A 16,575-nucleotide genomic window follows, 5' to 3' on the forward strand; every position below is an offset into this window, starting at 1 on the left:
TGCAAGAGCTAAGGGCCTGTTTCCTACTAGGAACGACACAAAGCAAGCTGAAAGAGGGAGAGACACCGGGGCTGCTATCCGCACAGTCCCATTTCCAGCACACAGCGAGGAAACAGCAGGCCTTCTCGGGCGCCGGCTTCGCTTGGGAAGTCCCACAGCCGCTTGGGGCGACTCCTGACCGGCCGGAGGGAGGGGCTTCTTACCTTCACGCTGCGGAAGAGGTCCTTCTCTCGGGGGCTCGCCTCCTTGGACTGCATGAAGCTCTGCAGGGCGGTCTTGGCGGCTGTTAAAAGACGCAGGGCAAAGTCGTCAGGCGGGGGAAGGAGGGAGATTCGACATCCGGGGGAAACAGGAAGGGTCCCTAAAGACGAAGCTGCTGTCGAGCGGGGGGGTCAAACCTATCACCTTCTTCTTACTCAAAGCCCAAGCTCTACTGCTGAGCTACAGGCCCTCCCTGGCTCTGGGGAGTTGCTAATCCTACATCGTGCCACTGGCTCAGAATCGTCTGCTCTGACAGGCAGCAGCTCTCTAGGGCAAGGGAGTCAAACATGCAGCCCAGGAGCCGAATCAGGCCGCCAGGGGGTTCCTATCAGGCCTCCCAGCAACCGGCTGTCGTCTGCTTCCTCCTCCCTCTCTCTTGCTTCCTTCTGCAACGCAGCTTGCTTTGCCAGGCTTGCTCGATCGCACAGCAGAGCTACAGAGCAAAACCTCTATTTTCTCCATTGGTTGAGGCTCCTCCCTTGGGGAGGAAGAAGGGAGCCAGAGCTTGCTTTGCCAGGCTCTCTCAACCGCACAGCAGAGCTACTGAGCCAAGCCTCTCTTCTACTGGCTGAAGCCTCCCCACCGCCACCCCGTCCCCTGGGGAAGGAAGGAAAGAGCCAGAGCTTCCTTTGCCCAGTTCCCTGGTGGGAGAAATAAAGAAGAAAGCACCTTTAAGACCAATGAGCACTAACGTTCTAAGCATTTTTTTTTTTAAATATATATATTTGTGTCTGTCTGTGTTCTTTATAAATTTATATCTCTGCTACCTAATCTTAAATAGGTACACACACGGCCTGGCCCGGCCCAACCCAACATGGTCTCATTTATGTCAGATCCGGCCACCATAACAAATAAGTTCGACACCCTGGAAACCTAGGGTGATTAGCATGTGGAACGCACTGCCACAGGAGGTGGTGGCGGCTGCAAGCATAGACAGCTTTAAGAGGGGATTGGATAAAAATATGGAGCAGAGGTCCATCAGTGGCTATTAGCCACAGTATGTATGTATGTGTGTGCGCATGTGTATGTATACACACACACACACATATATTGGCCACTGTGTGACACAGAGTGTTGGACTGGAGGGGCCATTGGCCTGATCCAACGTGGCTTCTCTTATGTGACACAGTGTTGGACTGGATGGACCATTGGCCTGATCCAACATGGCTTCTCTTATGTTCTTATGTGACACAGAGTGTTGGACTAGAGGGGCCATTGGACTGATCCAACATGGCTTCTCTTATGTTCTTATGTGACACAGAGTGTTGGACTGGATGGGCCATTGGCCTGATCTAACATGGCTTCTCTTATGTTCTTATGTGACACAGAGTGTTGGACTGGATGGACCATTGGCCTGATCCAACAGGGCTTCTCTGATGTTCTTGTGTGACACAGAGTGTTGGACTGGAGGGGCCATTGGCCTGATCCAACAGGGCTTCTCTTATGTTCTTCTGTGACACAGAGTGTTGGACTGGATGGGCCATTGGCCTGATCCAACATGGCTTCTCTTATGTTCTAACCCTGCTAGGCTCATTAATTTTCTTAAGAGGAGGGCCTGGAAAGCCACTTAGCCACCCCGGCCCAGAGGACAGAAGGGCTCTGGGAGGAAGCGGGCGGCCTGTACCTTTCCCTTTCCGCTGGGTGCCTGGGGTCAGCTTGACTTTGTACCTGAGGGGAAAAAAAACACAGAGATTAGTACAGCGGCAGAGAAGGTGCCCATGCTCTGGGGCCAAGATGCCACTGGGGTTGACGGTGGCACCAGAAATGTGGAATGCCCTGCAGGATCTCTCTACTTTCCGCGGGGCCTGCAGAACTGAACAGGCCTTTAACATCTAACCGGGAGAGGATGGCCACCCCGTGTTGTTATAGCTACGATACCCTACGACCACCATCAGGGAAGAAGAACCCACCTAAATTGAAGTGGCACAGCACCGCGGAATGGTTTTAATTGTAACTGCATTTTATTGATTTTTAAATTGTAAGCACAAAGGCCTGTTAGCTGCCCTGAGTTCACCCGCGGAGAGGGCGGGGTAGAAATTCAAGGAACGAAAAAAAGAAGCGGATGCCACTCACTTGAAGTTGGTCATGGTGGTGTAAGGGGCACAGAAGGGGACGGCGAACAGGAGGAGGTCCTCCGGGTGGGGCTGCCCCGTCAGGGAGTCCAAGAGAGCCTCTGCTTCCTAGCAAGGCAAAGGGGGAGAAAGAGGCAACGTTTGGGAAGGAAAGGAAGGGAACTTTTCATAGAATAGAATCGTAGAGTTGGAAGGGATCTCCAGGGTCATCTAGTCCAACCCCCTGCACAATGCAGGAAACTCACAAACACCTCCCCCTAAATTTACAGGATCTTCATTGCTGTCAGATGGCCATCTAGCCTCTGTTGAAAAACCTCCAAGGAAGGAGAGCCCACCACCTCCTGAGGAAGCCTGTTCCACTGAGGAACCGCTCTAATGGTCATAGAATCCTAGAGTTGGAAGGGACCTCCAGGGTCATTTAGTCCAACCCCCTGCACAATGCAGGAAACTCACAAACACCTCCCCCTAAAGTCACAGGATCTTCATCGCTGTCAAATGGCCATCTAGCCTCTGTTGAGAAACCTCCAAGGAAGGAGAGCCCACCACCTCCCAAGGAGGAAGTCTGTTCCACTGAGGAACCGCTCTAACGGTCAGGAAGTTCTTCCTCACGTTGAGCCAGAAACTCTTTTGATTTAATTTCAACCCGTTGGTTCTGGTCCTACCTTCCGGGGCCACAGAAAACAATTCCACCCCATCCTCTATAGGACAGCCCTTCTAGTACTTGAAGATGGTGATCCTATCACCTCTCAGCCGCCTCCTCTCCAGGCTAAACATGCCCGGATTCCTTTACCTGCCTCTGTGCTTTTCACCCTCCTCCCCCATGGCTGTGTTACCAGACAGCTCTCGTGGGGCCAGCTGTCTCCTTCCTACGACGGCTGTCTTGTCTGTCTTCCTCCACTGACTCTAAGGCTGCAGGACACCCCAACTGGGCAAGGAATTTGAGGCAGGCATTGTAGAAGAGACATCAGGAGCTGGAACGGAGAACTTGATTCGAATCCAGTCGAAGCTTAGGGTCAGCAGATCTCCATTCGAGTCCCGCTTTGACTCTCAAATACTCGCACCCCGAAAATCGTGTCAGCCTCTAAGCTTTCCGGTGGACTCGAATCCGGGTCACCTACGGCAGGTGAACGCGCCTACCCTCTGAAGCTATCTTTATGGAAGAAATGAAGGAGAAATCGTGGCGCCACCCTGCAAGCACAGCGGGAAGGTGCCGTCTTCCTCTACCCCGCAATCTGGGAATGTCGCTCTCCCTGCCCCCAACTCCTGCCAACTTCCCCGAGTCCTCCCTCTGGCAATAACACGGTTCCAGACATTTGCCTTCTGTGCTGAAAAGCTCTGTGCTGTTGGAAGCACGTGTGAACCACGGCTTTTTGGCAGCAGGAACGCCTTTGCATGTAGCCAGTCCTGATGTAGCCAGTCCTCCAAGAGCTAACAGCAGGCCCTGTACGGAGAGCCCTGTAAGCTCCAGGGGGATTGGCTGCATCGGGGCTGTGCGGCCTAATAGGCAAAGCAATTTCTGTCAGGGCTTTTTTTTTTGTAGCAGAAACTCCTTTGCCTATTGCAGGGGTGGCCAACGGTAGTTCTCCAGATGTTTTTGGCCTACAACTCCCATCAGCCCCAGCCACTGGCCATGCTGGCTGGGGCTGATGGGAGTTGTAGGCAAAAAACATCTGGAGAGCTACCGTTGCCCACCCCTGGCCTATTAGGCTACACACCCCTGATGTAGCTAATCCTCCAAGAGCTTACAGGGCTCTTCGGACGCGGCCTACTGTAAGCTCCAGGAGGATGGGCTACATCAGGAGTGTGTGGCCTAGGGGTGGAATTCTAGCAGGAGCTCCTTTGCATATTGGGCCACACCTCCCTGATGCAACCAGTCCTCCAAGAGCTTACAGGGCTCTTGGTACAGGGCCTACTGTAAGCTGCAGAAGGATGGGCTACATCAGGAGTGTGTGGCCTAGGGGTGGAATTCTAGCAGGAGCTCCTTTGCACATTGGGCTACACACACCCCCCCCCGATGCAGCCAATCCTCCGAGAGCTTACAGGGCCCTTATTACAGGGCCTACTGTAAGCTCCAGGAGGATTGGCTGCATCAGGGAGGTGTGGCCTAATATGCAAAGGAGACGTTGCTACAAAAAAAGCCCTGGTGTGAGCAATTCAGATGCCTGTAATCATGGCCACCTCGGATCTCCAGATGGGGGTCTGGTACCTTCCTCGTGCCTAGCAAAGTTACAGGATCAATTAGGCAACGTATAACTCTGAACTGCTTCCATGCCCAATTGATGCTTCACGGGATTTCGGGGCCTTTTGGCTGCGGGTTCTCTATCATCCTGCCTGCTTTGAACCGGGAAGGAGGGCAGGAAGCTGCCTAAAGACAGGAAGGCCCTGAGCTCCCAAGCTGGCATTCAGAGAGACCCCAGGCCCTGCCGTGGCTGCATACTTACCTCGCTGGCGTGCTGATCTTGGTCCTGCTCCTCCTGTGGAGAAAGCACAACAAACGGTCAAGGAAAGGAAGGGGGCAGAGAAGCCCGGCTCGAGGGCCGTTCCTCTCGACCACAAGCCAACAGCCTTGGAATCAGGCCCGTATCTAACCCAGTGGCCCACGGGGCTTGGCCCCTGATAGTTTGGGGGAGCCCCTCACTCCCCATCCCACAGCTGTCCCTCTCCCTCTCTCCCTCCCTCCCACATGATTTAAATTGTGCAGGAACATAAGAACCTAAGAGAAGCCATGTTGGATCAGGCCAGTGGCCCATCCAGTCCAACACTCTGTGTCACATAAGAACCTAAGAGAAGCCATGTTGGATCAGGCCAGTGGCCCATCCAGTCCAACACTCTGTGTCACATAAGAACCTAAGAGAAGCCATGTTGGATCAGGCCAATGGCCAATCCAGTCCAACACTCTGTGTCACATAAGAGAAGCCCTGTTGGATCAGGCCAGTGGCCCATCCAGTCAAACACTTTGTGTCCCATAAGAACATAAGAGAAGCCCTGTTGGATCAGGCCAGTGGCCCATCCAGTCCAACACTCTGTGTCACATAAGAACCTAAGAGAAGCCATGTTGGATCAGGCCAATGGCCAATCCAGTCCAACACTCTGTGTCACATAAGAGAAGCCCTGTTGGATCAGGCCAGTGGCCCCTTCCAGTCCAACACTCTGTGTCACATAAGAGAAGCCATGTTGGATCAGGCCAGTGGCCCATCCAGTCCAACACTCTGTGTCACATAAGAGAAGCCCTGTTGGATCAGGCCAGTGGCCCATCCAGTCAAACACTCTGTGTCCCATAAGAACATAAGAGAAGCCCTGTTGGATCAGGCCAGTGGCCCCTCCAGTCCAACACTCTGTGTCACATAAGAGAAGCCATGTTGGATCAGGCCAGTGATCCATCCAGTGGCCCATCCAGTCAAACTGTGTCCCATAAGAACATAAGAGAACATAAGAACATAAGAGAAGCCATGTTGGATCAGGCCAACGGCCCATCAAGTCCAACACTCTGTGTCACACAGTGGCAAAAAAATTTATATACACACATACACTGTGGCTAATAGCCACTGATGGACCTGTGCTCCATATATTTATCTAAAACCTTCTTGAAGGTGGCTATACTTGTGGCCGCCACCACCTCCTGTGGCAGTGAATTCCACATGTTAATCACCCTTTGGGTGAAGAAGTACTTCCTTTTATCCGTTTTAAACCTTTCTGCTCAGCAATTTCATCGAATGCCCACGAGTTCTTGTATTGTGAGAAAGGGAGAAAAGTACTTCTTTCTCTACTTTCTCCATCCCATGCATTATCTTGTAATCACATAAGAGAAGCCCTGTTGGATCAGGCCAGTGGCCCCTCCAGTCCAACACTCTGTGTTACATAAGAACATAAGAGAAGCCATGTTGGATCAGGCCAGTGGCCCATCCAGTCCAACACTCTGTGTCACATAAGAACATAAGAGAAGCCATGTTGGATCAGGCCAGTGGCCCATCCAGTCCAACACTCTGTGTCACACAGTGGCCAAAAAACCCAGGTGCCATCAGGAGGTCCACCAGTGGGGCCAGGACACTAGAAGCCCCTCCCAAGCACCAAGAATACAGAGCATCACTTGCCCCAGACAGAGAGTTCCAACAATAAGCTGTGGCTAAGAGCCACTGATGGACCTCTGCTCCAGATGTTGATCCAATCCCCTCTTGAAGCTGGCTATGCTTGTAGCCGCTGCCACTTCCCATGGCAGTGAATTCCCTGAAACTATCTTCATGGAAGCAACGAAGGGAAGATCTTGGCGTGACTCTGCAAGGTGGCCGTATTCACTGCAGCGCAGCATTCAGAAGATGCTTATGAGGCTGGATTTATATCTCGCCCTCCACTTTGAGTCTCAAGAGTGGCTCACAGTCTCCTTTCCCTTCCTCTCCCACAACGGACACCCTGTGAAGCTGAGAGAGCTCTGACAGAAGCTGCCCTTTCAAGGACACCTCGGCGAGAGCTATGACTGACCCAAGGTCACTCAAGCAGCTGCAAGTGGGGGAATCAAACCCGGTTCTCCCAGTTAAGAGTCCATCCACTTAGCCACTAAACCAAACTGGGTCTCATCCGGTTTACCTTCTCATCCGGTTGCTCCTCCAAAGCGCCATCTTCTAACTCCAGGGGGACTCCTTCCTTGATTCTGGCCATCTCTGGCACCCTATGGACTGCTCTTGGCTTCTGGGGAGGTTTCTTGGGGGCGTCGTCTTTCGTTTTCCCTTTCTTGCCTTTCTTGGGCTTCTCTTCTTTGACTGGTCCAGCGGACTGGATTTCAGAAGGGCAAAGAGATCAGAACCCAGGACCCGACACGCGACTCCGCAAGCCGAGAAACCCAAGGAATCCGGCCTCCTTACCCCCAGCAGCTTCATGATGAGCTCGCGGTCTTCCTCGTCCTGGTCTTTGTACTTCTCCTTCATTTTCTTCATTTTGCTCTGGAGTCGAGAAAGGGCAGCAGGAAAGGAAATCTTAGCAAGAGCCGAAAAGGAAAGACTGTGAGATCTGGGCTGCCTGGAAGCAGGTGGCGGGAACACAGCCATCGACTGTAAGCATTCCCCAGACACTACAGCAAAGACACAGGTGACTCTGGCTAATCATGGCAACACGCAATGGCCCTGAGAATGGAGCCTACAGGCCTGTCCTCTGCAGACCCAGCACAGACAGTTCCATCACATAATAGAATCATAGAGTTGGAAGGGACCTCCGGGGTCATCTAGTCCAACCCCCTGCACAATGCAGGAAACTCACAAATAAAAAGGTCAAGGCAGTCCCCTGTGCAAGCACCAGTCATTTTTGACTCTGGGGTGACGTTGCTTTCACAACGTTTTCACGGCAGACTTTTTACGGGGTGGTTTGCCACAAATGCCTCCCCCTAAATTCACAGGATCCGCATTGCCGTCAGATGGCCATTTAGCCTCTGTTTAAAAACCTCCAAGGAAGGAGAGCCCACCACCTCCACAGGAAGCCTGTTCCACTGAGGAATATCCTGAGAGAGCTATGGCTGACCCAAGGCCATTCCAGCAGGTGCAAGTGGAGCAGGGGGGAATCAAACCCGGTTCTCCCAAATAAGAGTCCACACACTTAACCACTGCACCAAACTGGCACTACACTAAACTGGCTCTGTGCAGCACTACTTAACTCCACCTGTCTGACATAAGTTAAATTCGGCTTTATTGAATGATGAGCATGTCCACAGCAAAGACCGGTCTTGTTAGAACTGACCTCCCCAGGGCAGTCCATACCTTTATACCTGACAGTGGCTGTTGCTTACGCAGGCATTCAGGCGGGCAATTTTTGGCATGGAGTAATAAGCCACCAATATAATTCAAAGAGAGATCCTTCTCTTCTCCCCCACCCCCATCACCCCAGTTCAAACTGTTTCCCTGAAAACCGGAAGTTAAGAGTCTCCGGCTAGACAGAACACAGATGACCTTCACAGCTCCTGAAAGGAATGTAGTGCAACTCGCAGGCACGCCTTGTTATAGCCAGGGCAGAAAAGAATACTTCATACGGAACAGATAGTGCAACAGCAAATATAAGGAAAGCATCCTCTACCGTGATTATAAGTGGACAGCAAGACATGGCAAGAACCAGTTCTTGACATCAAACTCCGTCACTGCAGGAAGACGCAGCTCTTGCCTGACCCTGTCTTCGTTTTATTTCCTCCATCTTCTTGAGCTGAGAATCAGGGACACCAACCAGACCAAAGGGGGAGGGGCGCTAGTATAGCCTGATCTTGTCAGAAGTTAAGCAGGGTTGAAGCTTGGAGGGGAGACCACCAAGGAAGACTCTGCAGAGGAGGGCAGCAACCAATGACTTTTGCTTCCCACTTCCCCTGAAAGCCCCTTGCTGAGGTCACCATAAGTTGGAAGCTAAGCAGGGTTCGTTCTCGGAAGGAAGACCACCAAGGAAGACTCTGCAGAGGAAGGCCATGGCCAACCACCCCTGTTTCTCCCTTGCCTTGAAAGCCCCTTGCTGGGGTCACCATAAGTCTTGGTTGGGAGACCACCAGGGAAGACTCTGCAGAGGAAGGCCATGGCCAACCACCCCTGTTTCTCCCTTGCCTTGAAAGCCCCTTGCTGGGGTCACCATAAGTCTTGGTTGGGAGACCACCAAGGAAGACCCTGCAGAGGAAGGCCATGGCCAACCACCTCTGCTTCTCCCTTGCCTTGAAAGCCCCTGGCTGGGGTCACCATAAGTCTTGGTTGGGAGACCATCAAGGAAGACTCTGCAGAGGAAGGCCATGGCCAGCCACCTCTGCTTCTCCCTTGCCTTGAAAGCCCCTTGCTGGAAGCTCAGCAGGGTGGGTACTTGGATGGGAGTACACCCAAGAAGACTGCGCAGAGGAGGGCTACGGCAAATGACCTCTGCTTCCAACTTCCCTTAAAAGCCCCTTGCTGGGGTCCCCGTAAGTCAGCTGAAACTTGAAACCACTTCAAATACAAAGCCAGACAAAAATCCACCTCAAGATTTCACAGCCCAGCAAACACCTGATGCCCCTTTGCAGGCAGCCAGAGACTGAACGAGCCAGGACGGTGTTAATTGGCCGGATGGTCCCTTCTGCTCACCTTTTGCCCCCTTTTGACCGGCTGCTGGGGGGCTGTGTTCTTGTTCCCACCGGGAGGGGGCGGGAGCTGAGCCTCTTCCTCTGCCTTTCCCTTCGGAGGGTCTGGATCATTGCTGGGCTCACCCTGAGGAAGCGGCAGCTGCTGCTGCCTTTTCTTCATCTCTCTGAGGAAAGACAGAATTGAAAACACTTTTAAGAACATAAGAGAAGCCATGTTGGATCAGGCCAATGACCCATCTTGTCCAACACTCTGTGTCACATAAGAGAAGCCCTGTTGCATCAGGCCAATGGCCCCTCCAGTCCAACACTTTGTGTCACATAAGGACATAAGAGAAGCCGTGTTTAATCAGGCCAGTGGCCCATCCAGTCCAACACTCTGTGTCACATAAGAACATAAGAGAAGCCCTGTTGGATCAGGCCAATGGTCCCTCCAGTCCAACACTCTGTGTCACATAAGAACATAAGAGAAGTCATGTTGGATCAGGCCAATGGCCCCTCGAGTCCAACACTCTGTGTCACATAAGAACAGAAGAGAAGCCATGTTGGATCAGGCCAATGGTCCCTCCAGTCCAACACTCTGTGTCACATAAGAACATAAGAGAAGCCATGGTGGATCAGGCCAATGGCCCCTCCAGTCCAACACTCTGTGTCACAAAAGAACATAAGAGAAGCCCTGTTGGATCAGGCCAATGGCCCATCCAGTCCAACACTCTGTGTCACATAAGAACATAAGAGAAGCCATGTTGGATCAGGCCAAGGGCCCATCCAGTCCAACACTCTGTGTCACATAAGAACATAAGAGAAGCCATGTTGGATCAGGCCAATGGCCCATCCAGTCCAACACTCTGTGTCACATAAGAACATAAGAGAAGCCATGTTGGATGAGGCCAATGGCACATCCAGTCCAACACTCTATGTCACATAAGAACATAAGAGAAGCCATGTTGGATCAAGCCAATGGCCCATCCAGTCCAACTCTCTGTGTCACATAAGAACATAAGAGAAGCCATGTTGGATCAGGCCAGTGGCCCCTCCAGTCCAACACTCTATGTCACATAAGAACATAAGAGAAGCCATGTTGGATCAGGCCAATGGCCTATCCAGTCCAACACTGTCTCACATAAGAAGCCATGTTGGATCAGGCCAATGACCTATCCAGTCCAACACTCTGTCACATAAGAACATAAGAGAAGCCATGTAGGATCAGGCCAATGGCTCATCCAGTCCAACACTCTGTGTAACACAGTGGCCCAAAAAAACCCCCAGGTGCCATCAGGAGGTCCACCAGTGGGGCCAGTAGAAGCCCTCTCACTGTGCCCCTCCAAGCACCAAGAATACAGAGCATCACTGCCCTGGACATAAGGGAAGCCCTGTTGGATCAGGTCAATGGCCCATCCAGTCCAACACTCTGTGTCACACAGTGGCCAAAACCCCAAGTGCCATCAGGAGGTCCATCTGTGGGGCCAAGACACTGGAAGCCCTCCCACTGTGCCCCCCCACACCAAGAATACAGAGCATCACTGCTCCAGAAATAGAGTTCCAACAATACACTGTGACTAACAGCCACGGATGGACCTCTGCTCCAGATGTTGATCCAAACCCCTCTTGAAGCTGGCAATGCTTGTAGCCGCCACCTTCTGTGACAGTAAATTCCACGTGTTTTCAGAAACTCCAAATATGCACTGGACCTCGCTGACAGTTTCAAAAACGGGACCCCATGGGAAACAAACCCTCCAGGTACCCGTCACAATATAATCATAGTGAAATTCAACAGTACGATGAATGGTCGTCAGTCTAGAGCACGGTCCCCCAACATGGTGCTAACACAGCTAACACAGGAGTACTGCACCTGCTAATACAGTGGTGTCAAACATGAGGCCTAGGGGCAAAGGAGGGCTCCTATCAGGCCCCAAAGCAACTGGCTGTCATCTGCTTCCTTCTCCCTCTCTGCTTCCTTCTGCATCACCGCTTGCTTTGCCAGGCTTGCTCAATCGCACAGCAGAGCTACAGAGAAAAGCCTCTATTTTCTCCATTGGTCAAGGCTCCTCCCTTGGGGAGGAAGGGGGGAAAGGAGAGCTTGCTTTGCCAGGCTCTCTCAATCACGCCACAAAGCTACTGAGTCAAGCCTCTCTTCCTTCTATTGGCTGAGGCTCCTCCCCCTCTCGGTCCCCTGGGGAAGGAAGGAAAGAGCCAGAGCTTCCGTTGCCCTGTTCCCTGGATTGCACGGGAGACATACAAAGGAAGCACCTTTAATGAGTGCTAATGTTTTAAGCATGTTTTATTTTAAGCCATTAAAAAATCTTTTGTTTGTCTACATGCTTTATAAAGTTTATATCTCTGCAACCTAGCATTACATTTTATGACACACAAGGCCCGGCCCGACAAAGTCACATTTATGTCAGATCTGGCCCTCATAACAAATGAGTTTGACACCCCTGACTTCCCTTGGCACCTGCTGAGCTTTTCAACAAGTGGGTGGGGCCTTGGGAAAGTAGGGCTTGTTATTGGCTGCCATTCAAACGAAAAGGGTTTTCTATTGGAAGATCGGGAGGACTGGGGACCATCTGGGCTTCCCTTAGTCCCTGTGTGGTTCTCATTTCCCCTTCAGGCCTTCTTTCTTCCCCAGAGGGCCAAGGAGGGACTTCTTAGATTCAGGTCTGCTCTCCAGGGTCTCAGGCAGAGGTCTTTCCCATCACCTCCTGCCTGCTCCTTTTTTAAAGGGGAGATGCCAGGGATTGAACCTGGGACCTTCTGCATGCGGAGCAGATGCTCAGCAACTGAGCTATAGCCTCACTTCATGACTCTCCAGGGTCTCAGGCTGAGGTCTTCCCCATCACCTCATCCCCATCACCTCCGCCCTGGCCCTTTCTAACTGGAGATGCCGGGGATTGAACCTGGGACCTTCTGCATGCAGAGCAGATGCTCTGCCACGGAGCTACAGCCCCACTTCATGACTCTCCAGGGTCTCAGGCTGAGGTCTTCCCCATTAACCTCCTGCCTGCTCCTTTCTAACTGGAGATGCCGGGGATTGAACCTGGGACCTCCTGTATGCCAAGCAGATGCTCAGCCACTGAGCTACAGCCCCACTTCATGACTCTCCAGGGCCTCAGGCTGAGGTCTCTCCCATCACCTCCTGCCTGCTCCTTTCTAACTGGAGATGCCGGGGATTGAACCTGGGACCTTCTGCATGCCAAGCAGATGCTCAGCCACTGAGCTATAGCCCCACTTCATGGCTCTCCAGGGTCTCAGGCAGAGGTCTTTCCCATCACCTCCTGCCTGCTCCTTTCTAACTGGAGATGCCGGGGATTGAACCTGGGACCTTCTGCATGCCAAGCAGATGCTCAGCCACTGAGCTATAGCCCCACTTCATGACTCTCCGGGGTCTCGGGTCAAGGTCTTCCCCATCACCTCCTGCCTGGTCCTTTCTAACTGGAGATACTGAAGGGTTGAAACTGGGACCTTCTGCATGCCAAGCAGATGCTCAGCCATGGCCCCTTCCCTACGCAGTAGCAGCAGGGTTTGCCCAGCCCTCCCCCTTACCTCCTCTCCTTGGCTGAGAGATGCCTCCGGCTCTGGGACTTCCCATCGCTCTGCAAATTGGAAAGAAAAATCAGAAGGGCTTCCCCTCCAGGTTGGCCGGCAACCCCCGTGGTCGTGCAGGCAAAGAACTTACTAAGCTCGCGGGGTTCTCTTTGGGAGCAGCTTTCGGCTGGGACCTGCAAGAGAACAGAGAGGCTCAGCAAAAGCCAGCCCAGCTGAAGCGAGAAGAGGAGCTACAGGGGCATCCATCTGTGCCAGGGACAGAGAAGAGGCAGCGCCAACTGGGAGCTGACGTAGCCAGGAGCTGGCCTCTGTCTCTTCACGGGAATCACCCAGGAGGCCTTCTCTCTAAAGAGAGAGACACTCTTGTCTACCGACTGGCAGCACATCCAACTGTGCATGCATAAGAACATAAGAGAAGCCATGTTGGATCAGGCAAGAGGCCCATCCAGTCCCAAACTCTGTGTCACATAAAAGAAGCCCTGTTGGATCAGACCAAGGGCCCATCCAGTCCAACGCTCTGTGTCACATAAGAACACAAGAGAAGCCATGTTGGATCAGGCCAAGGGCCCATCCAGTCCAACACTCTGTGTCACATAAGAACACAAGAGAAGCCCTGTTGGATCAGGCCAAGGGCCCATCCAGTCCAACACTCTGTGTCACATAAGAACACAAGAGAAGCCATGTTGGATCAGGCCAAGGGCCCATCCAGTCCAACACTCTGTGTCACATAAGAACACAAGAGAAGCCCTGTTGGATCAGGCCAAGGGCCCATCCAGTCCAACACTCTGTGTCACATAAGAACATAAGAGAAGCCATGTTGGATCAGGCCAAGGGCCCATCCAGTCCAACACTCTGTGTCACATAAGAACACAAGAGAAGCCCTGTTGGATCAGGCCAAGGGCCCATCCAGTCCAACACTCTGTGTCACATAAGAACACAAGAGAAGCCATGTTGGATCAGGCCAAGGGCCCATCCAGTCCAACACTCTGTGTCACATAAGAACACAAGAGAAGCCATGTTGGATCAGGCCAAGGGCCCATCCAGTCCAACACTCTGTGTCACATAAGAACACAAGAGAAGCCATGTTGGATCAGGCCAAGGGCCCATCCAGTCCAACACTCTGTGTCACATAAGAACACAAGAGAAGCCATGTTGGATCAGGCCAAGGGCCCATCCAGTCCAACACTCTGTGTCACATAAGAACACAAGAGAAGCCATGTTGGATCAGGCCAAGGGCCCATCCAGTCCAACACTCTGTGTCACATAAGAACACAAGAGAAGCCATGTTGGATCAGGCCAAGGGCCCATCCAGTCCAACACTCTGTGTCACATAAGAACACAAGAGAAGGCAGTGTTGGATCAGGCCAATTGCCCATCCAGTCAACACTAGTCTCACTCTGTTCCAAACTGCTAATACCCAGGTACCTTAATATGTCCACGTTGGACAGATATTTGCTGCAGGAATTTATTTGCATATTAGAAAGATAATTGGGATATGATAGGGTAGCGAAGATGATGTTGAGTTATCTAGAGACCTGCTTCCCCTCCCCTTTCCAAGACCTTCTCCGCGTCAGACCTGTCACTCTTTGTACTGCAGGTGGGACATCGATGGTGTGGAAGCTGAAAACTGATCTACTGAAGACACAGGGCATCTAGACAGTCCTCTCGCTGAACTGGGACTCTCCCCTTGGAGGACCCCTCAGAGGCAGGCATGGCCTGCCTCGTCCCGCCGGCCTCCTCTTCCTCAAGCTTCTCCTTGGACTCCCCTCTCTCGCCCTCCTCGCTGCTGCTGCCACCGCTGTCCTCGTCTCCCTCTGGAGCACCAGAGAAGTCAGTTTGAGGAGGAAACACTTCATGAACGCTCAAGAAAGGGGAAGGAAGTCTGCTAACAGTGCTTTGGACTTCCTCTTCTTCTTATTATTATTCATTAGAGCAGGGGTGGCCGACGGTAGCTCTCCAGATGGGTTTTTTTTTGCCTACAACTCCCATCACCCTCAGCCAGCATGGCCAATGGCTGGGGCTGATGGGAGTTGTAGGCAAAAAAAATCTGGAGAGCTACCATCGGCCACCCCTGTATTAGATCCATGGATCGCCTCATCCCGGCCAATGCCGGGCTCTAGGCGATGTACAACAAAAGGTACACATAAAATCAATACAACCAGTAATTTAAAGCAGTTGCAATCCAATGGTGTGGTGCTTGAACAGGGTGTCTGTTGTGGGGGAGGAAGGGAAAGGAGATTGTAGGCCGCTCTGAGACTCTGTCCTTGAAAGGGCAGCTGCTGTGAGAGCCCTCTCCAGCCCCACCCACCTCACAGGGGGTCTTTTGTGGGGGAGGAAGATAAAGGCGATTGTAGGCCACTCTGAGACTCTGTCCTTGAAAGGGCAGCTGCTGGGAGAGCCCTCTCCAGCCCCACCCACCTCACAGGGGGTCTTTTGTGGGGGAGGAAGATAAAGGCGATTGTAGGCCGCTCTGAGACTCTGTCCTTGAAAGGGCAGCTGCTGTGAGAGCCCTCTCCAGCCCCACCCACCTCACAGGGGGTCTTTTGTGGGGGAGGAAGATAAAGGCGATTGTAGGCCACTCTGAGACTCTGTCCTTGAAAGGGCAGCTGCTGGGAGAGCCCTCTCCAGCCCCACCCACCTCACAGGGTGTCTGTTGTGGGGGAGGAAGGGAAAGGAGATTGTAGGCCACTCTGAGACTCTATCCTTGAAAGGGCAGCTGCTGGGAGAGCCCTCTCCAGCCCCACCCACCTCACAGGGTGTCTGTTGTGGGGGAGGAAGGGAAAGGAGATTGTAGGCCACTCTGAGACTCTATCCTTGAAAGGGCAGCTGCTGGGAGAGCCCTCTCCAGCCCCACCCACCTCACAGGGTGTCTGTTGTGGGGGAGGAAGGGAAAGGAGATTGTAGGCCGCTCTGAGACTCTATCCTTGAAAGGGCAGCTGCTGGGAGAGCCCTCTCCAGCCCCACCCACCTCACAGGGTGTCTGTTGTGGGGGAGGAAGGGAAAGGAGATTGTAGGCCGCTCTGAGACTCTGTCCATGAAAGGGCAGCTGCTGTGAGAACCCTCTCAGCCCCACCCACCTCACAGGGTGTCTGTTGTGGGGGAGGAAGGAAAAGGAGATTGTAGGCCGCTCTGAGACTCTGTCCATGAAAGGGCAGCTGCTGTGAGAACCCTCTCAGCCCCACCCACCTCACAGGGTGTCTGTTGTGGGGGAGGAAGGAAAAGGAGATTGTAGGCCGCTCTGAGACTCTGTCCATGAAAGGGCAGCTGCTGTGAGAGCCCTCTCCAGCCCCACCCACCTCACAGGGTGTCTGTTGTGGGGGGGAGAAGATATAGGAGATTGTTAGCCGCTTTGAGTCTCTAATTCAGAGAGAAGGGCGGGGTATAAATCTGAAATGCTTCTTCTTCTTTATAGTGTGCTGCAGTTCTGCTTTCCAGGCACTGGGAGCAGTTCCCCCCTTAAGTAGAGGGGAGGAGTGGGGTGCCTGGCGGAACGTCTCTGCTATGCAGACCCTGTGGAATTGTAAAAGATCCCGCAGGGTCCTGGTGTCTTCCGGCAGGGAGTTCCACAAGATCAGGGCCAGGACTGAAAAAGGAGCTTAATACTTGGGAGCTTAAAGGAAGTAGATAGATAGA

General features: G+C 52.7%; 1 protein-coding gene across 1 annotated transcript in view; it reads right to left on the reverse strand.

Annotated features, from left to right (window-relative positions):
* Positions 1 to 16,575, reverse strand: part of NEMF (nuclear export mediator factor) — a 75,390-nt gene that overhangs the window by 1,986 nt on the left and 56,829 nt on the right. The window contains exons 23-32 of the mRNA XM_060261399.1: positions 14,579 to 14,756; positions 13,073 to 13,115; positions 12,940 to 12,989; positions 9,401 to 9,563; positions 7,190 to 7,267; positions 6,915 to 7,100; positions 4,775 to 4,807; positions 2,335 to 2,441; positions 1,886 to 1,929; positions 204 to 283 (exon numbers count right to left, since the gene is read on the reverse strand). Of these exons, the coding sequence (XP_060117382.1) occupies positions 204 to 283; positions 1,886 to 1,929; positions 2,335 to 2,441; positions 4,775 to 4,807; positions 6,915 to 7,100; positions 7,190 to 7,267; positions 9,401 to 9,563; positions 12,940 to 12,989; positions 13,073 to 13,115; positions 14,579 to 14,756 (962 nt within the window). The remainder of the gene's footprint in view (positions 1 to 203; positions 284 to 1,885; positions 1,930 to 2,334; positions 2,442 to 4,774; positions 4,808 to 6,914; positions 7,101 to 7,189; positions 7,268 to 9,400; positions 9,564 to 12,939; positions 12,990 to 13,072; positions 13,116 to 14,578; positions 14,757 to 16,575) is intronic.

The sequence above is a fragment of the Heteronotia binoei genome, chromosome 21 (assembly GCF_032191835.1).
Source record: "Heteronotia binoei isolate CCM8104 ecotype False Entrance Well chromosome 21, APGP_CSIRO_Hbin_v1, whole genome shotgun sequence".
Classification (NCBI taxonomy): domain Eukaryota; kingdom Metazoa; phylum Chordata; class Lepidosauria; order Squamata; family Gekkonidae; genus Heteronotia; species Heteronotia binoei.